Source organism: Pelodiscus sinensis, chromosome 5, assembly GCF_049634645.1.
Source record: "Pelodiscus sinensis isolate JC-2024 chromosome 5, ASM4963464v1, whole genome shotgun sequence".
Lineage (NCBI taxonomy): Eukaryota > Metazoa > Chordata > Testudines > Trionychidae > Pelodiscus > Pelodiscus sinensis.
In genome coordinates this window covers 84,531,323-84,557,737 of record NC_134715.1, presented here as the reverse complement: position 1 = coordinate 84,557,737, position 26,415 = coordinate 84,531,323, and the positions used below count along the sequence as shown (strand labels likewise).

At 40.2% G+C, this 26,415-nt stretch overlaps 1 protein-coding gene across 4 annotated transcripts in view; it reads left to right on the top strand.

Moving 5' to 3' along the window:
* EXOC1 (exocyst complex component 1) overlaps window positions 1-26,415 on the top strand; it is a 53,673-nt gene that overhangs the window by 21,292 nt on the left and 5,966 nt on the right. For 2 of the 4 annotated variants that reach the window (XM_075930391.1, XM_075930393.1), the window contains 8 exons: window positions 5,098-5,247; window positions 8,337-8,442; window positions 17,420-17,464; window positions 18,353-18,516; window positions 20,968-21,078; window positions 23,794-23,870; window positions 24,507-24,735; window positions 26,176-26,359. In XM_075930391.1, coding sequence (XP_075786506.1) covers window positions 5,098-5,247; window positions 8,337-8,442; window positions 17,420-17,464; window positions 18,353-18,516; window positions 20,968-21,078; window positions 23,794-23,870; window positions 24,507-24,735; window positions 26,176-26,359 — 1,066 coding nt within the window. The remainder of the gene's footprint in view (window positions 1-5,097; window positions 5,248-8,336; window positions 8,443-17,419; window positions 17,465-18,352; window positions 18,517-20,967; window positions 21,079-23,793; window positions 23,871-24,506; window positions 24,736-26,175; window positions 26,360-26,415) is intronic. The other 2 variants (XM_075930392.1, XM_075930394.1) reach the window with 1 other exon arrangement.

Genomic DNA, 26,415 nt, shown 5'->3' with positions numbered 1-26,415 from the left:
TCCCTTCCACCCGAAATCTGTTGACATTTTAAACAGAAAAATGCAACTCCAGATTTGCGCTCATTGCATTTGCAAAAAGTCTGCTAACATTGATCAGTTAATAACATTTAATGTTTATTTGCCTGTGTTCTAATCATAGCTTGTTGTTTTAAACTTGTACTTGATTTAAAAAATTATATGTAACTTTAAGATATTATCAGGTTTGGCTAGTAAGGAAAGCATAAATCAGTTGAGCTTTCTTGTTTTGAAACAGGCCTACGGGACAGTAGACCGCAAACTTGTCAAAAGCTTGCAGTGCAATGTGATGACACAAAAAATGTAATTTTGTGCTATGTATCTAGATCAGGGTTTCCCAAACTATGGGTTGGGACCCAAATATGGGTCACCATTACATTTCAAAAGGGTTGCCAACTGTCTCCACACGTGACTCTGACCCCCCCCTCCCATTTTTGAATTGCCTTGGGTCACCAAGCCTTCCTGAATTGTCAAAATGGGTCCCCATCTGGAAAAGGTTGGGAACTGCTGATCTAGAGGCAGTACACTCTGAGCCAGAGAGGTAGTATTCCTTTTTATGTGGTGATGTTGGGGAAACAATACCTGTTTAGTTCTAGGCCCCTTGATGCTGACATTTTAAAGTTTTAAGCCAACTATTTGCTCAGAGTAGAGCAGCAGAAAAATTAAGATGGACGGATTGACTTGGAAGGAAAAATAAATATAATGTGATCAACTTATAACTATGTGAAGAATACCAAGCAGAAAGGGAAATTCTCTGATGTGATACAAGAGGGGTATGAATCAGAATTACGGAATGAAATAGAAACTTTTTGGTGAATATCTGAGAATGTCCTAACAGTAACATCAGGTAAACTGCAGAGTAGTCTCATAAGAGAAGAAATGGAAGCCCTATCAATTGAGTTTCGATTGAACAAAACAACTGAAATATACTATGGGAAACCAGGTTGCATAGTAGGAGGATGAAATAGATGACTAAGAGGCTTTCTATACTGAATTCCTATAAAAAGTATACCTGAAAGAGGGTGAGGGGCATCAAAGAACAATTCAGAGTATTTTGTACAGCCTTTTTAACAGTGTTAACTCCCTAACTAATGGGAATATAATACATTATTTACTCTTGTTTGTTGGTTAAACCCAGCTAATCACTGGCTTTTAATTGTTTTGTTTTAAATAAATATGCAGCAGTAAAGACTAACAATGCATACTTCAGATTACCACAAAGATCACACTTTCTCCTCATTCAGCAGGGATGACTCAAGTGTGGCCTGTGCCTATCTGTGCTTATACCAAGGTGTGACCTGCCTTCAGCAGTTCTATAGGTTACTAGTTTGTATTTGGTAAAATCAAATTTAAAGGTTCACTTGGGTTTTAGAGACAAAACATAATTTATCTGAATGTCTTTTCTGGGACAAACAAGAAAAGTCATCTCAGTCTAGGAATCATTTAATGTTATCTGCTACCTCATCGAAATTGGATGTAGTTTTCTAGTGGCTTTTACCATTCTGATTTTGAGAGAGGAGGTTGTAGTAGTAATTAATAAATCATCTTAGTTTGACTAGTTTGTCTAAAGAATTTTAAATACACTGAATTGTTTGGATTGAAGTGCTTAGTGAAGGTTATTTTTCAATTAATATGTAAACTGGGCATATCATTTAAGTGTCTTCATTTAAATTAGGTATCCACTACTGTATTACAGTTTAAAACTATAAAGGATAGATTGGGCCTAATTCCAAGTCTAGCTGAACCATACTTGCTTGGTACAGTGGGAATTGGCTATACGGGAAGATCCCAAGTCTTTTTTTTTTTTCCCTGTGTTTTAGGTGCCATATTGGCATCTCCTATAACTTAAAGCAGCCTAATGGCTTCCCTAAACTACAAAAATGAAAATCTTCTACTTAGGACCACCCCGCCAAATGGTCACCCCTATCCCACCTGTGATCTACTCAAGAATACCCCTTTATCTGGAGAGAGTGTCTGACAGTGTTTTTTGTTTTGTTTTGTTTTACATTGGCTTTACACCAGATCTGTTTGCCCTTTGCAGTACCAGAAAAGCACAAAAGTTACAAATCTCTGAGGGCCAGGATCTGGCCCATAGTTTAGTTGTGAATCAGAGGTAAAATTACCTCCTGCATAGTGCAGCATAGCATGTAGTGACTTCAGAAAACTGAAATCTGTGAAATACAATCATACAGTCTACTATGACTCCAGAGTGCATTTATCATCTCTGCTTGTATTAAACACACTCAAAGCTATTACTGTAAAATAACATTATTAAGGTTGCAAAGACAAGCACTCAAAATTTAGAAAATGCCAGAATTAAGGTTACCTGTACAACCTTAATTCAGCCTGTGCGTTATAATATAATTTTAATTATGTGATTGCACACTCTTTTTTCCCCAGGTCCTCTGTCATTCAGTGTACAAGATAGACTATGCTCCAGTGATTCTGCACAACCCTGATTTAAAGGAGGCAGTTGTTTGTTTCATTGGTTGTGGAACTTAAAAGGTGTGTAGCGAATGAGGCAGGAATTGCAGGAAAATAGAGGATGATCAAGACAGTTGAATGGTCTCTGAGAAACTGAATTCTGTTTCTGCTTCTGCCACAAGTTTTCTCTGATGCTGAACTGTCCTTAAACTAGACTTCACAGATGGTTACCATGTTCCTCATTTCTCTGGGTACCTGATTTGAGATCACGGTCTATTTGTAGAGGTGCTGAGTTTTCACAGCTATAACTGAAGTCAATAGGAGTTGTGCTTTGACCATATTAGCCGCTATATAATCTGAAAAATCAGGTCCTTGGTGCCTCATTTAAAATTAGGGAACATTTTATCATTCATTTTTCTGACACTGTTTGCCAGTTATAAAATGTTCGTATACTATAGTGATGGCTGCTGTAGAAAAGCCTTTGAGAAAACTAATAATTCTGTTTGCAGAACAGTGTTTGAGTAGTGTGCAATAAATAAAGACTGGGGTCACATTGATCAAGGAGGGAATAAATACTGATTAGCTACTTCTTAATTGAGCACCATTTATCTTGTGAACTGAATGAGGCAGGAGTCCTAGTGGGGAAAAAAAATGTGTGTGATCATGTGATTAGACAATCATAATTTTTGTGCATAAGGGGACTTTAATAAAGTGACACGGGCTGCCTTAATTCTGGCGCTTAACTTTTGCATGCAGTGCCATATGACAACATATTGACATCCACTTCAAATCCTTAGCAGTATTGGAGCTTTTAGTTCAAATGGCAAGAGATCTATGCAATAGGTCTAACTGTAACTAACTGATAGATGATGGCAGCCTACTATTATTACATGGACAAACACTAGATGGAGATGAGATTTTTGTCATTGGGTTTTACTGACATTTGCTGACAGGACAGTAGAGCAATGGTGAGACTAGACTCTTGAGTTCCATTGGCTCTGGAGGGAACTGTACTTTTCTTCCTGTTGCCTCTGCCTCCAGGCTTGGACCTTTTCTGCCTCATCCGCATTGCTTTTGAGTTCTGGTCCAGATCTCATTTGACCTGCAGCAATTGCAGGGAAAATCTTGTATCCCCTCCTTTAGCCAAGGGTTGGAGCATTCTTAGCTGACAGCTGCTCAGTACAGATGGGAATCTACACTGTGTTTTAGATGCTAAGTTCAATCAAGTCTGGCTTTGTGCAAATTACAGTTTTTAAGAAGCTTAAACTTGGCCACATTTGGTTTGGTATTTAGAGCCCAGCAAATCTGCAGATATCTGCAGCTCATTTTTGCAAATATGCGGATTACAAATTTTGTATTTGGAACCCTTCAAATTTGCAGCTATCGTGGGTATCCACACCCATGGATATCCATGTAGTATCTGCAGTTCATTTTTGTGGATACATATGCAGATACAAATTTTGTAACCAGGCTGGCTCTACTGATATTCACAGGTACAGCAAAAGACACATCCATGATCTAAAGACCACTCCTGCTAAATTTCAAGTCTTTGCTCCCAAACATGAGGACACTAAAACATTTCAAAGAACAGTCACAGAATGTTTTTAGCAGAGTAGTATTTTTATGAATGGTAAATGGTTTTGGCTGAAGGTTTTAAAAAAACAACAAAAAACAACCCAGGTTGAGGCAGACACCTGGCATAGAAGATTTCAGCTCCAATGGTTGAAGTATGTCCTAGGTAAAATAGGGTCTTCTCCTGAGAAATATTGAGAAACCTTAATACTCTGCCTCAGTGTTATAACAGCACAAGGGCAGGCAATTTGTGTGTGTGTGGCGGGGGCCCTTCACCAATTTTAGTAGTGGAGGCAGGCTGGCTCCAGAATGGGCGGGACCTCAGAGGGATGGGGTGGTTCTCTGTAGGCACCACGTACCCCTGGTGGGAAAGGGGAGACTTTATGCACTCCCCTGTGGGAGTACGCAGGGTCTCTTGCACCTGCCCCACCTTCCCAGGGGTGTATGGTGCCTAGAGGGAACTGCCAGTTGTTTTGAATAGCTGGTGGTTCCCTCTGATGCCATGTGCCTTGGGTGGGCGGGGGGAAGAGACTTTGCCCGCTCCCCTGCCCTTGGGTCTTGATTGGACTGGGGAAAAGGGGTACAACAGGGCAGGCTGCGGGATGGATCAAAGGGCTTGGCAAGCTGGATACCACCTGCAGAGACTGTATCTTGCCCACCACTGTAACAGCTGCTTGAGGCTCAAGCTGCAATCGGGTCTCTTAGACAGTCTAACTCTTATACAGCACTCTTCATCAGTGGATCTCAAATCATTTTACATAAGAAGTCAGTGCATCATCAAATGGGCTGAGTGAAGCACAGAGGAGAAAAGACTTTCCAAATGTCACCCAACAGGCCAGTGTCAGATTTGGGAATAGAACCTAGGTTTCCTAAGTCACAGTCCAGTACACTGGCCCCATGGCTATTGAATGATATCTTTCAGGCTATCACCTGTAGATGAATTACACATCAAAAGTAATTTTCAGTTTCACTTTTCTGTTTCCTTTTGTTTATTTGATAATATAATTTCTAGGCTAATCAGATAGCATCTATAGTGGTATGTTTACACACATTGCTTCTATGCTTATTTTAATATCTTTTATCAAGGGTCATGACCAAAGTTCCACACTTGCCCAGCACTCTCTTGAGTTGATGTTACCCAATCACCATCCCTTTCACAGAGACTTGCTTCGATATGCCAAACTGATGGATTGGCTAAAAAGTACAGATTATGGAAAATATGAAGGATTAACAAAGGTACGTGACTCAGATTTTTGATAAATTCTCTAGTGCTTTGTGTTCCTTTATTTTTGGAAAGTGTCTTAGTCTCAATTTGAATGTTAAAATTGTGATTTTTTTTAAACCTTTCCAGCTCCTTTGTTTTAACTTTAGAGAGAATACTTTAAATAAAATAGAAAATTCTCTATTTTAGTTACATTTAAAGTTTTGGCATTGTAGGTGATTGTACAGGCTTTCAAAGAGAAAAATTAACCACAGATTTTACAGAAATTGTGCAGTGAAATTGAAGGCAACCTTTGGCCCTTCAGAGTGAGCTATTTACTCTTATTAAACCCACTATTTTTAAAGCAGATACAATGGATGCAAATTATTAGCAATCCTGTTATTGACAAGTTTCTGTTATGAGCATCATTTTTCCAGGACAGCAATCCAGTCCCATTGACTTTAGTTTACTATTAGCAACTATCACCATTGACTTTAGTTGACTATTAGCAACTATCATGTTACTCATTGACTACTTGTTTTTGCCATATAGTCCCCCAAGTCCCCACTTTCTGAGGAAAGCCCCAGATGTGGGCAGGCTTGCATGTCTGCTACCAGGAATGGAAGCACTTGGACATGCTGATCCTGGGCTCTTGGTGCCTCTGCTTCCAGTAGAAAGTCTCCTTATCCAGGCTGCACCCTTGCTTCCCAGTCTACAGCCCACCTTCCCACTCCACAGTTCTGGGCCTCCCTGAGTTTTCTTCCATGTTGGTGATGGGTCCCTAGCTGCAAGGCTGCTCTGCACAACTGTCTGGGCATGGGGATTTTCTTTTCTGGTTTTGTTTTTAGTGATTGGTGTTCTTTTTTTCTCTTATTCTTTCAATTTGAGTTGGGCTGTTAGGTAAAAGTTAGGGATATACTCAATAAACAGTATTTTTTAACTACAAAGCTTCAAAAGACAATGAATATCATTAAGTAGTGCTTAATGATATAATATTCAAATGAGCAAATCAATAACACTTTGAGCTCAATGATTATTAGTGATATAACATAAAATGCAATGAATTATTTAGTTCCCTCCTACCCCCCCAAAAATGAAAGTAAGCAACCCTGTGACTGCAGAAAGGATTCACTTTGCGCTTGTTACTGCCTTTTATTATTTCTAGGAAAAATGTAACTTCCCAGAACCGAAACTAGATTTTCCCACTAGCACTAGATTTTTGGATATTAAAAAATTATTCATTTTTGGTTTATGGTCTAACTTGTTTGACTTAATTACAGAGAAATACTAGTAAAAATAATGGACTGCTGAACACCATTATGGAAAGTAGAAGTTACTATTACAGTAAACTTCCAATCATCCGGCACCTTTGGGACCCAGGGGGTGCCGGATTATCAGATATGCGGGACTATCGGAAGGAGGGGTTATGAGGAGTCTGGGGTGGGGGGGAATGCCACCCTAGACCCCTCATAGCCCCCCCCTTCTGATAGTCCGCTCTGCCCCAGGCGTCCCTGATTCAGCCGCTGCTGAAACTGACCAGCAGTGGCTGAATCGGAGATGCCTGGGGCAGAGCAGCTGGAGTGCTGCCGGGTTGGTCCGGTAGCGCCGACCCTTGGCATGGCGGGACCAACCCAGCAGCACCTCAGCTGCTCTTGGGGATGCCTGGAGCAGAGCAGCTGGGGTGCTGCTGGGTTGGTCCCGCAGCGTCTCTCCTTGGCGCTACTGGACCAACCTGGCAGCACCCCAGCTGCTCTGCCCCAGGTGTCCCCAAGTCAGCTGCTGCTGAAACTGATCAGTGGCTGATTCCAGGAAGTCCAGGACAGAGCAGCTCTGCCTCGGGCTTCCTGTAGTCAGCCGCTGGTCAGTTTCAGCAGCGGCTGAATTGGGGACAGCTGGGGTGCTGCCGGATTGGTCCCGCAGCCCCGAGGGGCAGCGCTAGGGGACCTACCTGGCAGCGCCCCAGCTGCTCTTCCTCCGGCTTCCCCGATTCAGCCGCTGGTCAGTTTTAGCAGCGGCTGAATAGGGAAAGCTGGGGGCAGAGTAGCTCCAATGGTCCGGCTGCCCGGAGCACTTCCGGGTTCCTGATGGTGCCGGACCGTCAGATGCCGGACCATCCGAGTTTTACTGTATATATGAAGTGATAAAGCAGGTTGGCAATTTTGCTAAAGGACTGAGTTTCTACTATTGTTTCTTGAAGTAGGCAAAATAGAGGGTAATGGGTTAGAGTGAGTGTGTGTGTGTGTGCGCACACATACAACCCTAACGATGGGCATTTGTGTGCTTTCCTTGTGACATGCACCTACACACATGCACATATGGTTTTATAGGAGAAAGGTGTGTGCACTTATTCTTCCAATATGTTCTTGTTATGTTTTTGCACTGATAGTTAGGAATGCATTAGCAATGTATGGAGGGATTTATGGACTATGCCAAGTGGTTAATGTATGAGAAAACAAATACCATGAGGCACTTCCATTTGTGGTGCTAAGAGATTTCAATCAAGCAATCAGAAAGTTAAATAATTTATACTTCACTTGTGACCAGTTTCTTACATTTTGGAACTTAAACTTTCTCAGCAACAGTGCAAGCTATAATTAAAGGACGTTTCTTCTGTCAGTTACAATTATATTGGTCCTTTAATTGTAGTATGCATCTTTATTGTATCTCATGACAGGGAAGTGGAATTTTTAACCTTGAGCTGTCTTGGCCTTCTGTTTCTCAACAAGGATTCATCCTGTGAGAGGGCATGCTTTCAAGGGTTTTGCTTGGAGTACACCTTTTTATTTGTTGCTAGAGGGTTGGTAAGAACCCAGTAGCAGAAACTGTAAAGAGGATGAGTTAAGCTATGTTCCTGTGCCATTTTGGCCATCCCCAATAACAGTTGGGTGTCTGGTCACTTATACTTCCCCTGGGGCTGGGAGATTACAGCATGCCCCAGTGGATTTGTTTCTTTGTAGCCTCTGGTGGTAGCATAGACCTGTAAGGTTTTATATTGTCCAAATCTTTAGGCACCAAGAGCTTTAGCTTGTTCGTTTTTATTTTCAGGTTGTATCTATAATTCTGGGTTATTGTGTTTGTTCATATCATAGTATGTGTGCTAAACTGTTTTTGTTTTTCACTTAAGAATTACATGGATTATTTATCACGACTATATGAAAGAGAAATAAAAGATTTCTTTGAGGTTGCTAAGAATAAGATGACGGGCACAGCCAAAGAAGGAAAGAAGTTTGGTAAGTTTCCAATAGACATACTTTTGCTTCAGTTTTTTTTAATTTGTATTTTAATACAGTTTTTTGACAAATCATCCAGAGCCAACTTTGTAAAAGACTATTTTGTGCTTGAACTGGACAGATGCAATATTTGGCAGATAAGGTGAAAGTCACAGATCAAATATAAGATCATCAAAAATGTATTAGGTAACTAGAAAAGCCCTCTTTTTGACACTTATATTAAATTCAGAGGCAGTTAAATGAGATTACTTGAAGAATGAGGCATGACACTGTATCTCAGTGTTAGGGCAGACACTGTTTGAGATCTGACAACATATTTATTTTTTAAAAACTTCGTTTAGTGGGTTTTTAACATTGAAACAATTTTCTTTGGGTAATTTTTTTTTCCACATTTTATTTGGGGAGTGTTTTTAGTGTTACTTGTGTTACTAAGATTTGTATTTCCATAAATATTTACAAGAGATTTTGAAGAAGCTAACTTAAACACTAATTCTGCTCATAGGGATGTACATATATGACTTTAGAAAAGGCAACTATGTACATACATCTGAGGTGGGAAATTTAATTTAGACTTCTCCTTTTGAGTGCATGTATCTCCTTTTGGGAAAAGGAATTCATGAATGGGTCTGAAAGGGAACTGTGCCCCAAATAACATTACTATATAGTAGCAAATAATGAGGGAAAAACATGAGACAGGTTAGTTGGCTTTGTATGTAAGATGTATTGTTTTAATGTTTGGTATAGCTTTATGACCTTAAATCACCCATCATTTTGCAACCAAAATGGAAGAATGCAATTAATTCTACTTTGCCTGTTTAATATAGTGAGCTAAATCTCTGATACACTGTTCCAGATGATCTGTTTATTAATATGTCTAACTATGCCATAGCAGATGATAGAAATGTAGCACAAATAGTTCCCTAGAGGTTTCAGAGAAACTTGGGGCAGCAGGAATCCTGAATCTTGAAATGTTGAGTTACGCTGTTGGTCACTTGTTTGTAGAATGAATGGATAAATAAGATTCCCTCTTAAAATAATCCTATATCTTTATTCAATTTTTTTTTTACTATCCCCTTGTAATCCATTTTGTGAAGAAATATTACCCATAGTAATTATGATGTTAACTTCTTGTGAATTGTGGACAACAGATCTTTGTTTTGGAGGAAAAAGAGTTATTCATATATGAATTAAAAAAGATGTAAGAGAATTTCTTTTAAGATTCTTATTGGTGTAAACCAGTGGTTCTCAAAGGGTGCGGCTAACTGCACTGTAATTTGAAATAAGATACACAATCTGAGCTATGCAAATTGTTTATCTTACTTTGATGCTATTTCAAAATAGCTTATTTAGTCATTTGATACTGTCTGCACAGCGCCAAATTTAGAAATAAAGTGCTATTCCAAAATGTCCCTTACTCCTCATAGAATAAGGTTTACAGGGACATCAAAATAGCAAGCCTGAAGTAACAGGCTTGCTGCAAAGATGCAGGATAGCTAATTCAGGATACTCTGGTATCCCGAATAGCATTGCAGTGTAGACATAGCCAAAGTGTGCTCTGTGGGCCAATATCTTGCAAGTGAGCTGTGGGCTCAGGGCTTGACCCTCCCATTTCAGCAGGGAGCCTGCCCTGCCATTCCAGTCCCACCCTTTTCACTCCTCCCGCCTTCCTACCCCCCCGAGATTGGAGTGTCCGCTTCTCACTGTGGAGATGGCGTGAGTGAATCGGTGAGGTCACAGAAGACCTCTTGGGATGCCTTGCCTTTCTGCTTTCTGGGGCTTCTCACCGCTTGGTCCTTCTGGGCCAGCTCCTTGGTCTCCCACAACCAAGGCACTGAGCTAAGATCACTGGCTTCCCCCCTGCCCCCGCCGAGAAGCAGTACAGACACTGAATCTCTTCAGGTCTAAGGAAAGTGTAGTTTAGGGCCCAGCTTCCTGGGATACCACTTCCCAAATGGAATCAGAACCCCAAAAGAATTATTTAGGCAAGTCTCCTTTAATAGTGAAAGGCAGATGTACACACCAATTGCTCCCCCAGGTAATAATTATTTACACTGGGTTATAGAAAACAAAGTGATTTTTATTAAGTACAAGCAGTAGGCTTTAAGTGGTAATAAGTGAAAACCGGCAGTGCAAAGTAGATTACAACTCAAAATAGAAATTCTGTCTTTCTGGATATGGGAGATGAGCATTTGCTTATCTGATAAGGTAATTCCTTATCAGATAGTCAACTAGTCGACCCTTCCCCGCCATCCTTTCTGCCTCTATCAGAGGCAGCAAACTGGGGGAAGAAGTGGCACTTCAAAGCGGCAGCGCCGCACAGCTAAGCCAGGGATCAGCTCTGTGGCGCTGCCACTTTAAAACTCCAAGGCGATGTTTCAAAGGGGCAGTTGCCACACAGCTGATCCCCGGCTCAGCTGTGCCGTGGCTGCCGCTTTGAAACACTGAAGCCGCATTCAGAGGGGCAGCGCTGTGGAGCCAAGGGGCAGCTGGGTAATCCCCAGCAGAACTGGGATCAGCTGGGGAGCCCTCAGCTGACTCCAGGCTCTGTGCGGCATGCAGCCCGGGGTCAACAGTGGACTCTGAGTGCCTGCTGACCCCGGGCTCCATGAGAGCTCTGTGGCTTTGAAATGCACAAGAGCCCCCACTGGGGACTCTTGTACATTGCAAAGTAGGCACCCACGTGCAGCCTGAAATCAGTGGGACTTCCCACTGTCCCCGGGCTGCACACAGAGTTCCGTATTTCTCCTTTGAAATGTACAAGTGCCTATCGACTGGAATTTCCAGTGACTACTCGACTAGTCAGTTAACTGCAATTTTACATCCCTACCTCTGAGTACTACCCCATGCTACTTATCTATGTGGGTACTAATGATACTGCAGGCTGTGACCTTGAGCGGATCAAGAGTGACTACAGAGCTCTGGGAGTACGGGAGAAGGAGTTTGGAACGCAGGTGGTGTTCTCTTCAGCCCTTCCTGTCAAAAGTAGAGCCCTAGGCAGAGACAGGTGCATCCTGGAGGTAAATGCCGAGCTGTGAAGATGGTGTTACCAAGAGAGCTTTGGCTTCTTTGACCACGGGATGCTGTTCCAAGAAGGACTGTTAAGCAAGGGTGGGGTTCACCTTTTGTGGATGGGGAAGACCGTACTTGGATGCAGACTGGCTAACCTAGTGAGAAGGGCTTTAAACTGGGTTTTACGGGGCAGGTGACCAGAGCCCACAGGTAAGTGAAAAACTTGGAGGCCTGGAAGATGGCTCAGAAATGGGAGGGAACCTGGACTATAATAGCAGAGATAAAGGAGAGACAAGGCAGAACTGGGGAGCAAAATCAAATCAGTATCTTAGATGCCTATATACAAATGCAAAAAGTATGGGGAATAAGCAGGGAGAACTTGAAGTGCTAATAAATAAACACAACTATCACACAGTTGGTATCACACAGACTTGGTGGATAATACACAATTGAAATATTGGTATAGAAGGGTACAACTTGCTCAGGAAGGCTAGGTAGGGGAAAAAAGGGAGGAGGTGTTGCCTTATATATTAAAAATGTATACACTTGGACTGAGGTGGAGATGGACATAGAAGACAGACTTGTTGAGAGTCTCTGGGTTAGGTTAAAAGGGGTAAAAAATAAGAGTGATGTCATGCTAGAGGTCTACTATAGACCGCCTACATAGGCTGAAAAGGTAGATGAGGCTTTTTTTTTAAACAACTAACAAAACTGTCCAAAGCGTGGGATTTGGTGGTGATGGGGGATTTCAATTAAATTATCCAGACATTTGTTGGGAAACTAACACCACAGGGCACAGATTATTCAATAAATTCTTGGAATTCATTGGAGACCATTTTTTATTTCAGAAGGTTAAGAGAGCTGCTTAGGGGAAGCTGTTCTTGATTTGATTTTAACAAATAGGAAGGAACTGGTTGAAAATTTGAAAGGCAGCTTGGGTGGAAGTGACCATGAAATAATAGAGTTCATGATTCTAAAGAATGGTAGAAGGAAAAACAGCAAAATAGAAACCATGGATTTCAGGAAGGCAGATTTTAATAAACTCCGAGAACTGCTAGGTAACATCCCATGGTTAGCAAGACTAAGAGGAAAAACAACTGAAGAGAGTTGGCAGCTTTTTAAAGGGACATTATTAAGGGCCCAAAAGCAAACTTTCTATTGCATAGGAAAGATAGAAGGTATTGCAAAAGACCACCTTGGCTTAACCAAGAGGTCTTGCATGATCTAAAAATCAAAAAGGAGTTATATAAAAAGTGGAAACTAGATCAAATTACAAAAGTTGAATATAGCCAAGCAACACAGGTGTGCAGGGGCAAGATTAGAAAACCACGAAATGAGCTAAATCTAGTGAGAGGCATAGAGGTTAACAAGATGCTCTATAAGTATATTAGAAGCAAGAGGAAGACCAAGGACAGGTTTGTTCAGTGAAGATGGAGAAACAATAATAGTAACTTGTGGGAGATCAGATACCGCTACTCTGAGCTATATTGGTGTTTTCTTGCTTTTTCCTTCTTTGCAGTTTTTCGAATGAAGCTTCAATTTGAGCATCTTAAACACAGAGCGTCTGCTGGGAGAATTCTTTTGGTCCTCTGTACTAACAGAAGGCTCTTTTTTGGACAGAAGTATGACAAAAAAGAGCAGTAAACTTTTGGAATGCAATGCAGATTCTTCCTTGCCTTAACAGGATGTACTTTTCTTCCTCTGAAGCTAGAATCTTATTACCTTCAGTGCCTTTAAATAGCCTATTACTAATTAAATTAGCCCATTCTAACTTCAGTGGACATAGAGAACAACTGATAACCTCTTTCATTATAAAAGTCCTAGTTGGAAAATTATCAAGTCCCCAAATCAATTATCTTTTTTCAAGACAAAAGATAACCTTTTTTTCAATCTTTCATCATAGATCAGATTTTCTAACACTTATCATTTTTGTTGCTCTACTCTGGACTCTCCAGTTTGTCCACATCCTTTCTAAAGTGTGATGTTCAGAGCTGGATGTGGGGGTCTCAATAGCAGGGATGTTAAAACACATTTACCTAAATAAATGCATAACTGCTGACATTTTCAGTGATTATAAGTTTACGTGTGTGGGGGGGAGGGTTTCACTGGAATTACCCCCCCACATTTCTGCATCTGTATCTGAGGCAGCAGCGTGGGGGAGGAGGGCCCTATGTGTAACAATAAATGTTAACCGATTGAGTCTAGGCTCATCGATTAATCATGTGAAAGGGTAAACACGTACATGCCTACTGCCGAGTAGGACAGCTACCTCCTGTGTCTGTCTTGAAACACTCCAGAATATTAGCCTTTTTTGCAATTTAATCATATTGATGAATCCTATTCAGTTTGTAGTTCACCATAATCCCCTGGTCTTTCAGAAGTACTACCATATAGACTGATTCTGTAGTTGTGCATTTGATTTTTTCTTTTCTAAATTAAGTATGTGTGCACTTGTCTTTTATTAAATTACATCTTATTGAATTCAGACCAATTCTTCTATTTGTCAAGGTCATATTGATTTTTCAGCCTGCCCTCCAAAGTGCTTGCTACTCACCTGATGTTGTGTTCAGATTTTCTAAGCATACTTTCCACTCCATTATCCTAATCATTAATAAACATATTGAATAGTCCCAGACCCAGAACTGACTCCTTTCAGTCCCTCCTAGATAGGCCTTCCCTCCAATTCGACAACAAATCTCTTTTGAATATGGTTTTTCTAATGCTAATATCTGTCTAATAATGTACAATGTGACCACAGTATGCGCTACCTATCGGATGATATTGCCACAGCAGCCCTGTATCCAAGGTTGGTCCTTGGTTATATTTTTTTTTTGTTCTGTGCAGCACCAGTTTGAGGTTGAATATCAGGGCATCTATGAAGAAACCAAGATCAAAATTCATAGCGGTGTGGTTAATTTTTATCTGCATTATCTTTAAGATGGAATTAAATTTGATTCTAACATCCTAAAACTGTGTTGGTATCTAGTTGAGAATGTGGGGTTAAAGAGCATTTGCACATCTATGTCTAGAGCACTGAGAGTAAATACCTGTTGTCTTAGAATAAGATCAGCTTGCCTGCTCCACTCTGAGTTGGCTCTTTGAGGGATTGTATGCATATACATTGCACAGTAGATGTATGTGTTTTCAGTGCATTTGAGTCCGAGATGGTTGCCAGCAGAATTATTAGGTGGCACACAGGCTCCTGCTCTCCGTGTGCTGTCAGGAGAGGGCATAAAAGGGACTGTCTTTCTAGTCCCAAAGAAATTTGGTGGCCTCCAGAAATATTTCAGATGCAGAACTATTTAATCAAGAATGTAAAGTTTAGAATGATCTTCCCCACTTTTATCTCTTTCATAGAGACAAGACATAGGGTACGTCTAGACTACATGCCTCTGTGGCCAGAGGCATGTAGATTAGGCTACCAGACATAGGAAAATGAAGCGGCGATTTAAATAATCGCCACTTCATTTAAATTTACATGGCTGCCACGCTGAGCCGACTAACAGCTAATCAGCTGTTTGTCGGCTCAGCGCAATAGTCTGGACGCGGGGGTGTCGACATCAAAGGTATTTGTCGACCACCCAGGTATGCCTCCTGGGATGAGGTTTACCTGGGTGGTCGACAAATACCTTTAATGTCGACACCCGCGCGTCCAGACTATCGCGCTGAGCCAACAAACAGCTGATCAGCTGTTTGTCGGCTCAGCGCGGCAGCCATGTAAATTTAAATGAAGCGGCGATTATTTAAGTCGCCGCTTCATTTTCCTATGTCTGGTAGCCTAATCTACATGCCTCTGGCCACAGAGGCATGTAGTCTAGACGTACCCATATAGTTTCACTGGTAATTTGTCCCTGCTACAGGAAGTTCCTTCAGTCTGTAGTAGGCACAAAGGGTTATCAGTACATGGTGTTTCTCGTTAATCTGTTTTGAGCCCTGAGCATCTTCACCAAATCCATATTGGTGGTAGCAGTACACCTTCTTCATTTCGATAGTCAAATATTCCCTTACCCAGATGATTGGCTGATTCGTGTGACATCAAGCGACCAGGCCCATAATAGCATCCTTGTCATTAGACGAGTGTTCTCCTGCTTAGGTCTGAAACTAAATGTGGACAAATCATAATTATAACCAGCTCAAATCCATAACATTCATAGGAATCCACTTCAGTGCTGGGACTGTCATGGCTTATCTTCCAAACAAGAAGTATCAGTCTCTAGCCTTCTTTCCAAAAACTTCAAGTCTAATCCAAAAACATTAGTGCATGCTTGTCTTAAGCGCTTCAGCCATAGGGCTTCCTGCAAATATGTAACTCTACATATGAGGCTTTAGTCAGTGTGCTGATCTTTCAAATAGTTCTGAGAGTTGACCTGGCTTCTATTTTTGCATTATATTAATTCTCTTGCTGGATTTCTGATTATGAAGCATTTCCTCTATTGAGAATATCATCTCACTCCACTAGGTCTCAGTCCACCACATCACCATTCCTGAGCAGTGTTCCAGTCATTGCTGTGTGCAGGGCAGCAAGGTGGTTTTTGGTTCATATTTTTCCCACTCATTACACCATGATTCATACCCCTTGAGATGATGCCAACTTTGCAAGTCAGTCCCTATGTCCTATCTGTTAGGGGATGTCTGAGGAGGAGTCATCCAGTGGAATGTATGTGTCAATTGCTCAAAGGAGGAAAAAAGGTTACTTACCTGTACAGTATCTCTCTTTCTTGGAGGTATGTTGTGCACATATATATTCCACAGCCTTCCCATCTTCCCTGCTGCTTTGGATTTTACTTAAAGCAGTGTGAAGCAGTGGAGAGGAATGCAGGAGGCATATGCCTATTCTGTGCCATCACCTGTGAGCATGAGGTGAGCAGGAGCACATGTGCATCTAAATGGTAAGAATGGCAGAAGTCTTGAACTTGAGTGGAGAGGGTGCATATTCACCGAGAGTGGAATGCATGTGCACAACACATCTTACATCTCAAAGAGCAACAGGTACTCTACAGATAAGTAACTATTTGGTGGTTTTGCAGTTGTAGCTTTAAAAATCCATGCTCACCAAGAATTGTTGAATAATACCACATTTTGCTTCTAGAGCATGTGCGCAAGTGCTTTCCACTGGTGACTTTTAAATGTGTACCACAAATACGAGGAAATATTAGCCTGTCATGGTATTCTACATTTCTTATAGTTTTTTGCTTGAGGACATGCCTTATTTTATTTTTCAGAAACCAGGATATTCAGGGGTAAATCTTTTAAAAATTCTTTACATCTTTATGTGAATGTTTTTGTTGGTAATGATGATTTTCTTAGACTGGTATCTGCAAATTGGGAAATTCTTGATACACTCTGAATGAAAAACATTGCTCGTAGTGAAAATGAATTGTCAACAACAGCATATACAATAGGCTTCCTGTTCTTATAGGAGAAAAGACTATTATGGAAAGGACTTTTGCAGTATTAGAAGATTTTTTTTTTTGTTATAGAGCTGGAAGGTGATGTAGCTAGCCCCCATTTAGTACAAATCTACACAGGATAAAATCTGTCTTTTGTATTTCTCTTTGATATCAATATTACTTACAGTTTATTTGCACAATATTTCTATAAACTGTGAATCTTGTCCAATAACAATCTTTGCAAATAAGACTCAGGATTTTGGTGGCTCTTTCTATATTAAAGAGAATTTGATGTAAAACTGTTTAACAATTCAGGGTTTTCTTACACATTTTCTTTTAAGAAAAATGGGAAGTTTAATATTTTTAAACATAACTGTGTTTTCCATGTAGCTAGATACTGAATTTCTAGAACAGTACCTCCCCAACTAAGTGTGTTTGCAACTGTAGATACTTGCTGCTTATAGTTCTCTGCATGTTTCTTTCCAGCTAGTGCTTAACTTGCATCTTGTGCATGGTTTGTGCAAACTGCATTTTTAACTTGTCTTTGTCTTTGATGCTTGCAACCTAATCCATGCCAGCTACACTGCCTCGAAAAGAAAGTGCTGTCAAACAGGAAACTGAGAGTGAGTATGACTAGTGTATTAGTAGGTACTGTCAATGCATGTGTGTCTTTGTTGATGTATTTACATATAATGGGAAAACCCATAAACCCTAAAGCTGACTGCTCATTGTGGAAATAAGTATTTGTAAGCAAAATACATCCCAATGATGTTGAATGTAGTTGTTCATTTTATCTGATGGAGCATACAGGATGAACGTTAATAATTCGTTTCTCTGTTGTTGAGACTCATGAAGATTCACCACAGCAGTTTTACATAGTTTGAATATAGGAGATGGTTTTTCTTAACTTTGTTTTGTACTGAGGGAGTCTCATCATAGCAAGTGCTCCCCTGTCTACCACCATCCTACTTCATTCCCAGCTGTCATCAAAGGAGTGATATCTATAGAAAAAGCAAATCAAAAAAATGTGGAGAGTATCTTTAGATACTCAAGAGTTTGCTTTCATATTTTCCTTTCAGAATTAATTCCCCAGTGTGTGTCTTTTCTCTGTGTGCTACTGGAAGATGCTCTTAAAGCATCACAGCTGGAGTTTTCCCATTTAGCTTTCCTTTCAGAAAGGAGAGTATCTAACGCAGTCTATTTTTTATATATGTTGGCCCCAGGTATGAGATGCTTAATGTAATTGCTGATGTCGGTTTTCATATGTAGATTAAGGTAACAACTGCATTGTAATGAACTCTGAAAAAACATTTAAATATTCCAGATAGCCTTGTAATGAAGAAACATGTGTATACAATAAAACAACTTACAGGTTAGGCACAAACTGTTGATTAGAAAGAATATTTACAATCTCTATAATACTAAAAGTGATGTTTTGGCTATATCTGCATTGCTCTTTTCAAATGTATAACACCTAGGTCGTTGTCATTTATAGTTTTGTTATTTCATAGGTCTTCATGGAAGTTCTGGAAAATTGACTGGGTCAACTTCTAGCCTAAATAAGCTTTCTGTTCAAAGTTCAGGAAATCGCAGATCTCAGTCATCCTCACTGTTGGATATGGGAAACATGTCTGCCTCTGACCTTGATGTGGCCGATAGAACGAAATTTGATAAGGTAAAACAAAAATATTTAATATAATATTCCTTCTAAACTTTAACTTTGTCATGAATCTACACTTATTTACTGTCTGAAAATTTTCAATAGAGCATGGGAATCCACAGATAATATGCTTTAAATTATTTTAGAATGAATACGTCAGAACTTAAATTTGATATTCATTGTGTATCTGCTCAGGACTTTGTAACAGAATTAATTATGTTGAGACTAACTTTAAGCATTGTTAAGGGTGTGGTTATTTTCATTATAAGCCCAGTTTTGTCACCCCTCCCCCTCAAAAGATCCTAAGCAAAGGAATCTTGACCAAAAAAAATTGGTAAGTTAAGTCTGGGATGAACATATATGTATTTTTTTTCTACCAAATATGAAGTGACCTCTTACATAGGTATCATAATTCAGGAATCCTGTGATTAGAAGTGTTCACAAGATCAACGAATAATTTAAATACCAATTTCTAAAGTTAACCCTTTAAACATCACTGGCACATCAGTTTTGTCTGCCTCGAACTATGGCACCAAACGATTAGTGGAATCCCCAGCTGTGATTTAAACAAAGTCAGTCTCTGGCTTTATTTCTTGTAAAGATAGATCTAAAAATATAAACCAGTATATAGAGACAATTTTTCAATGGATAGAGGACAGTTTTTTTTACCAAAACTGTTTTTGCAAAACTAAATACATTGTGAACTTAATACCTTTCTAAAAATGAGGCAGAGAATCAGTTATATCAATGGTTCCAACTTTTTTGATAACCAGGGACCAGCAAACCCATTCACAAATGTTGCCAGTCTGCCAATAATTTTATTTGCATATTTATTTATTTTCAAATAGAATGTTACCTGTCTTCCAAAAGTTTGTGAATGGGTTTGCCGGTCCCCCAGTGCTAGCCCTAATCCCTAGAACCCCCCACCTCTCTACTACCCCCCAGTGCCAGCTACTGGCCCTAGAGTCCCCTGCACCGTATCTTCCAGTGCCAGCCCCCCACCACTTAAGAGCGCCACCAGATTCCACTATTGCCAGCCTCATGTTTCAAGATCCTTACTGCACCCAACCCCCCAGAGCCTCCCTCCAATCCCCAATATTAGCCCTTCCACCAGAGCCCCCCCTGCCCCCCCACCTAGTCCTGTGCTGCCTTCCAGCCGCCAGCTGAGCACTGCTGCTCTGGTTGCAGCTGCTTTAAGGCTGCTGTGCTGGGCTCCGCACAGTCTTCCTGCTGCGCAGCAAACTGCTCTTCCATATCCACGAAGAGACCATGCCTCTGCCCTGCCAGGCTTGGAAATAGCCCAGTCCCTGACACATGCATGGGATTGGAGGTGTCTGAGGGTCAAGGGACAGGCGCATGTTTCTAGTGGCTCGAGTGTTCCTCCCGAGGCTGTTAACATTTGGGGTCTAGAGGCTCAGGGTCACTCAGCCTGTGCGCGTCTCAGGGTTTCAGCACCCACCCGACAGCTGCACAGTACTAGCCCCCCTGACCTGGTTTGTCTGGGAGGTTGGCTCCCCTGTACAATTCCGACCCGGGGGCTCTGCAGCCAGCAGCACTGGACTTGGGGAAGTAGCTAGACCCTTGGTGCAGGCCAAAGCTGGCAGGGGACACTAGACGGGAGAAGTAAGGGCCCTGCTGGAGGAGGGGTGTATATCGGAGACACCCAGTATGGCTCCCTGGGACCTCTAACCTGATCCTTTTTGGTACTGATAAAGGCCAGGACACTCATGGCTGTGAAGGCTCTGCTCCCTTGTCCTGAACATACTGTCTGCAACGGAAAGGATGCATGGCTGTGCCAGAGCTGGAACCAGGGCCTCTGTATTAGAGGAAGCAGCGCAGAGGGGCAGATGGAAGGCAGCATGTGCAGGGAGTCTGCTTAAAAGCCAGCTTCCTGTGCACACGGGCTCCTGAAGAACTGACTGTGCCCCTATACTGCTGCCTCTATCTCTTGGTGGCTGGAGCTACAGAGGGATCCTTGTTGCTCTCAGCGGCTAGAGCTGTGGGAGGGTTCCTAGGCTGCCCAACAAGGCTGGGAGCTGCTGGGGACCTTCTGTCAGACGCACCTGAGAGCTGTGTCCCCTGACGGTGCCAGGCAGAAAATGTCTCAAATCTCTGGAAGTCAAGGATTACATGACATAATCGTAGCCCTAGTCCTAATTTTTTGCCTGCTATTTACACATATGTTTCACAATATTAGTGACAAGTGCAAATCCAGCTTTAATTGAAGACTTCACATATTTGATATGGATATATACTATGACTATAGTGTGCTAGGTGCAATTGTCTAGGCATGTTAGGAGTTGTTACAGAAGAGTGAGCCCTTTGCTTGTTGGCAGTGAGTGGTTCTTAGTCACATAGACAATAGAAAATTAATTAAAGCTAAGAATATTGTTATAATTGGCTACCGTGCATTGAGAGGGTCGGTCAGGTGTGTATTTTTAATCAAATTATTTTGGTTTACTTTAGATCTTTGAACAAGTTCTAAGCGAACTGGAACCCCTCTGTCTGGCAGAACAGGACTTCATTAGCAAATTCTTCAAACTACAGCAGCATCAAAGCATGCCTGCAACAATTATGGTATGACTAAATTTAGCTAAAATAATATATAATGTATTAATGGTCTTTAACTACAAAATTGTTGCATTAGGCATTGAACTAATATTGTGAGTATGAAGGCCTAATTTGCTACAAATACACATTTACTTCCATTTAATCATTGGAGCTGTTCATATGAATAAAATTGTTCAAATGCATATGTGTTTGTAAATTCAGGTTCTCAAGTGTGAATGATAATCTCCAGATTTTTTGTAGTTTGCAAGTAAATATCAAAGAAGTCAAGAGTGCATTATGGATTTTTGTCAGAATGTCTCAAATCCATTTCCCCTATTATTATAGTAAAGAGAAGTCTTGAATTTACTTTATAATTAAGCAGGGGAATAAGACAAGTTTGTAAATTAGACCCCTTTATTTTGAATTTTTTCTAAATATATTGTTGAAGTGCTAAGAAACATTTTTGAAATATTGGTTATAAATAAAAGGGGGGAAACCTAGAATGTAGAAAACCTTTATAGCTATGTGTATGAAATAAAGGTAAACCTTCATAGTGCATTGTGAGTTGAGGAACATTTTCAGAAAACAGTTCTGCAACTGCTGGTATTTTATTATGCTTATTAGTGAGATTCTTTTGGTAATCACACATTTTTCTTTTTTCCTCTCAGAGGAATGTGATTCTTTTCACTCTAAATATTTTCTCTTCCTGTATCTTCTAAAATGGTTGGACTTTCAAAACATCTGAAGTTTTCTTAAGCCTTCATATGAGATGCTAGTTCTTAAGTGTTTAAGAAAATTACTATACTTAAACAGTGCAGTTGTTTCAAGAGATGTTTTAGCTGTGTGAGGAAGATTTGTCTAAACACACGCAAACTGCATTGCTAAATGAAGAATGGATGTGAGAATTAGAGTACTGGGGATGCTGTGGCATCCATCCTAGATTTTGAACCCCACACCAAGGTCCCAGATGCCAGCTCTTGTCTCAGGGTCAGTCCAGAATCCAGGGTTCCCCAGCCACCCTCGACTGACTCCAATGTGTCCAGCATGGTGAGGGTCTTGGATGGAATAAGGTGGTGTGGGTTGCATAGCTCAGCACTCCCACCCTCAAAATTGGTCCAGTGCATCTAAAATGAAGAAATGATCATGTAACCATTTTAAGCTGTTCAAACTAAAATGGTTTCTAGCAGAGCTTGATTAATCTCTACAGCTGAGCTAAATTACCTAGAATAAGTTTAGAGAGTGACATTAACCTGTATTGTATTATTTCCATGATTGCACATACACATTTGAGGAGTTGTGCATACAAACAGGTAGCTGAACAACTGAATAGAAAACTAAATATGTATTTGTATGTGCAACTGCCCTTGAGGACAGTCTCATGATAGGTGTCAAGGGACTTACTTTGAATAAAAGTTAACCTGATTACTTGAGGATGTCCTTGTTCCTGTCTTGATATAAGTCCTTATCAAGAAGAAACATCATGTTACTTTGTCAAGAAAATCAAGCTGACTGATTAAATAGTCCTCTTCTGTGAATAGACTGCACAGATGTTAAGGATGAAATGCTGGCCCTGTTGAAGTCATTGGTAGTTTTGCCTCCGCCTTAATGGGGCCAGGATTTCACCCATAGTTTTAAAGTTTAGTCTGTTGTTGCTTGTTGATATACAAAAACTGAGGTATGGTAATGATGTTACAATAGTGTTGATATTGGGTAAGTACTACAGTCTATGCTTGGAAAGCCCTGAGGTGGAGCTTGTCAGTACTTTCCTTCAGCTAGTAAGTTCTTGAGCTTTGGTTAAAAAAACTGCTGTGTGACTGTAGTTATCAGCACCAGCTGGATACTTGTTTGAATCTGGCCAAATATTCCCAATACTTAATCTTCCACCTTCCCATTTCTTGCCAACGCATTGCTGAGATAAGTTCAAGTGAGTTATTGCCACTGATCATGTCAGTTTGAATACAGATCTGGATATGGCATAGGCTACACTTGTGGCTTTGGTGGGTGATCTTTTTCTGGGGATATTTAAAGATCAAATATCCATGCTGTACTCTCAGTAGCATTTGATATAATTTATTATAAGGTGTTTTTTATTAGTTTATGAATGCTAACAGTTGGTAAGGCATGGCAAAAACGATCAGCAGAATATCATACAGTGGGACACTGTTTTGAAGAGCTTACAACTGTGACAAAATCTTTAATAGGAAATGTTGGTTTTTTTAATAAGGAAGTTACTCACTTTGTGCAGTAATGACTGTTCTTCGAGGTGTCCTCCGCCCCCCCTCTCCCCCCAATGGGTGCTCCTCTGTTGGTGACAGGTGGTCCCTGGAGCTGCAGTTTGGAGCTTTTCTTAGCAGATGGCAGTTGGACTACACACGCGCAGGAGGCACCTCGTGCCACTGAAAGCTTGGTGCCTCGCGAGGCAGCCACCTCCGCCTTCAGTTCTTTGTCTACACCCGAGTTAATAAACAACTCTGAGTAGAAGGGAGGGTCGTGGAGCACGTTCTATTTACCACCTGATAAGGTGTAGTGTAATGTGTCAGAATGTTATGCCAAGAGTGCGCCCAGTTGTCTTGAAACAGAGTGTGTATCTGTGTGTCTATTGTAAATATCATCTTCAAATAATGACTGCTGTTGATAATTTACCAGTCGAAAACAAAATTTTAGTTTGATAGGGATATCATGTAATTAACTACTAGCTTTTAAGTTTTGTATTTATGTAAAATACCTGCATAATTCTTGCAGAATGAAGCAGAGGAAATGGATGGAGGAATTTTATCCCGGTCTCATAATTCTGCTGTTCCACAAGCAATATCATCTGAGTATGTGATGTTTCACCATTGTTGAGTCTTGAGGCCAGAGATTTATTTTTCTCTAATGAAGTATACATCTCTAATTTGTTCTTTTACATAGTGATGAATTGTCAATTAATTTTATTGCCGTTTCCTGAAGTTAAAATTAATGATATCTACATTTTCGGTAAATTTTGAATAGTTAACTTGTATATATTATACTTAATTTTAAATGTATTGGAGTTAAATGTGTCAGTTTGGGTATGATATAAAACAGTGCAATAAGAAATCAATAAACTGTCGGTAACAAAATTTATAAAGAAACCCATTCCTTTGTTAGTTTTGTAAATATACCTAGAAGTTTGAACTTTAGGCATGTGGAAGACTCTTTTGGAAATCAAATAGACTTTCTTGGTTCTAGTAGGCTAGGTAAAGAAAAACATTTTAAAATGTAGTTAAACTGTATTTTTTTTGGCCTTGGAAATGTTCTGTTAAGAGCTGGCAAAAATTATTTCGTTCTTCTTTTAGCTCCATCCCCTGAAAACCTGCATACTAATTAAGTAGAAAGGAGACTGCTAAATATCCATACATTTTTCTTAAAATGTAGATGAAAGAAAATGTAGCCCAGTAAACTCTCAATGTTTTTATTTTTATTTCTTTTAACAGGAAAGACATGATCCGACAGATGATGATAAAAATATTTCGCTGTATTGAGCCAGAACTGAATAACCTTATAGCTCTGGGTGACAAGATTGATAGCTTTAATTCCCTTTATATGTTAGTTAAGATGAGTCACCACGTATGGACAGCACAAAATGTGGATCCAGCTTCCTTCCTCAGCACAACACTTGGAAATGTTTTGGTGACTGTCAAAAGGAACTTTGACAAATGCATTGTAAGTTCTTAATTACTTAAACTAATCATAATATTAAAGGAGACCAACTGCTAGCCTTTTTAAATGTCAGATAATCTTAACTCCAAAGATATTTAACCTAAAAGTGGAGAAAGTCTTACCACCATTGCATTTTAAATAAACACAAAATAATTTGGATGGACTTACAAAAATGTATCAGTAATTGGTGGTTAGCTCTGTCCAGGCCTGACAATGGAGGGGGAGGTTTGGGAAGGCAAAGGGGGCAGTTACACCGGGGCCCAGCGATTCAAAGAGGCATGGAGCTCCTAGCTGCCGCCGCTGCTACTTCAACAATGGTGGCAGCCAGAGCTCTGGGTCCCTTTGAATTGCTACCAGACCAACTCTCCACACGGCTCTGAGAGCTGTAGAGGGCAAAGGGGAGTGCATTCTGGGCTGACTTCCCTGCATTCCACCCTTTCTAGGTGCACAGAGCCGCTCCCTCCACACCCATCCGTACACCTTGCTGTGGGGCCCATGGCTCTGTCTAAATGAACATTCAAGAAGGAATTGGAAAAATGCAGTCAGTTGTGAGAACTCAGATCATTAGTATTTCAGAGCCAAATACTGGCTACTTTCCTCTTGCTAATCTCATTGAAACTACAGCCTTGAGCAAGGCAAAGAGACTTTACCTGTCAGGTCACCTGACTTGCTGAACAAAATTTGGTTTGTTAACGAATATAGTTATGATAGTTAAGATGAATATCCAAATAAAAAAATGTGTGAAATAGACAGATGTCTAGTCTACGATAAGAAAAGGTTTGCTGATATAATTATACCAGCAAACTACCTCATGTTTTTGCCAGCTTCTACTGGCAAAATCCGTCCCATGTCTAAAATAAGCTATCTCTGCATTTGGACTTTTTTGCCAATCTAATTGCATCTAGCTAGGACTTGTGCCAGTATATGTCATTCAAAAAAACTGCAAACATTTTCTCCTTAACTAACATTATTATGCCAACAGTAGTTTTTGGTGTAGATCTAGCCAAGATAAGAAAGTGAGACAGAATTTACTGGTAATCCAACTTTTGAATAAGAGCTTAAATAAGGGAAGAAAATAATTTTTGATTCCTTTCTTAAATTTTAAGACAACTTATAAACAACTATGTTGATATTTCTAATTTTTGGTATGAATCACCAATTGAAAGTAACAGGACTCAGAATATAACATAAGGTAAATCATGAGGAAGGAAAATGATTTCATATGCTCAGTATTCTTTGTGTCATCCTAATTTATTAAAGGTTTGGGTAAAAAGACTTAAAAGCCTATAATATCATACACAAAGATAGAAGGAAAATTATTCAACTCTTATCATATGACTGAAATTACTGGTTTTTCAATGTTTGAGTATTTTTCTTATTTCTTTCAGGCCAAGTTTCAGAGAAATATTACGGACTAATTAACCATTTTGTTTGTAATTTAAGAGTAATCAAATAAAACAGATGGAGGAGGTAAAGATATCAAAGAAGAGTAAAGTTGGTATCCTTACATTTGTTGCTGAATTTGAAGAGTTTGCAGCACTTGCTGAATCTATTTTCAAGAATGCGGAGCGTCGAGGAGATTTAGATAAAGCATACATAAAACTTATTCGAAGTGTTTTCATCAATGGTAAGGTCTATTGCAATGCCCAGCATACTTCCACAAAAGCCATTCTTTGTCTGCAT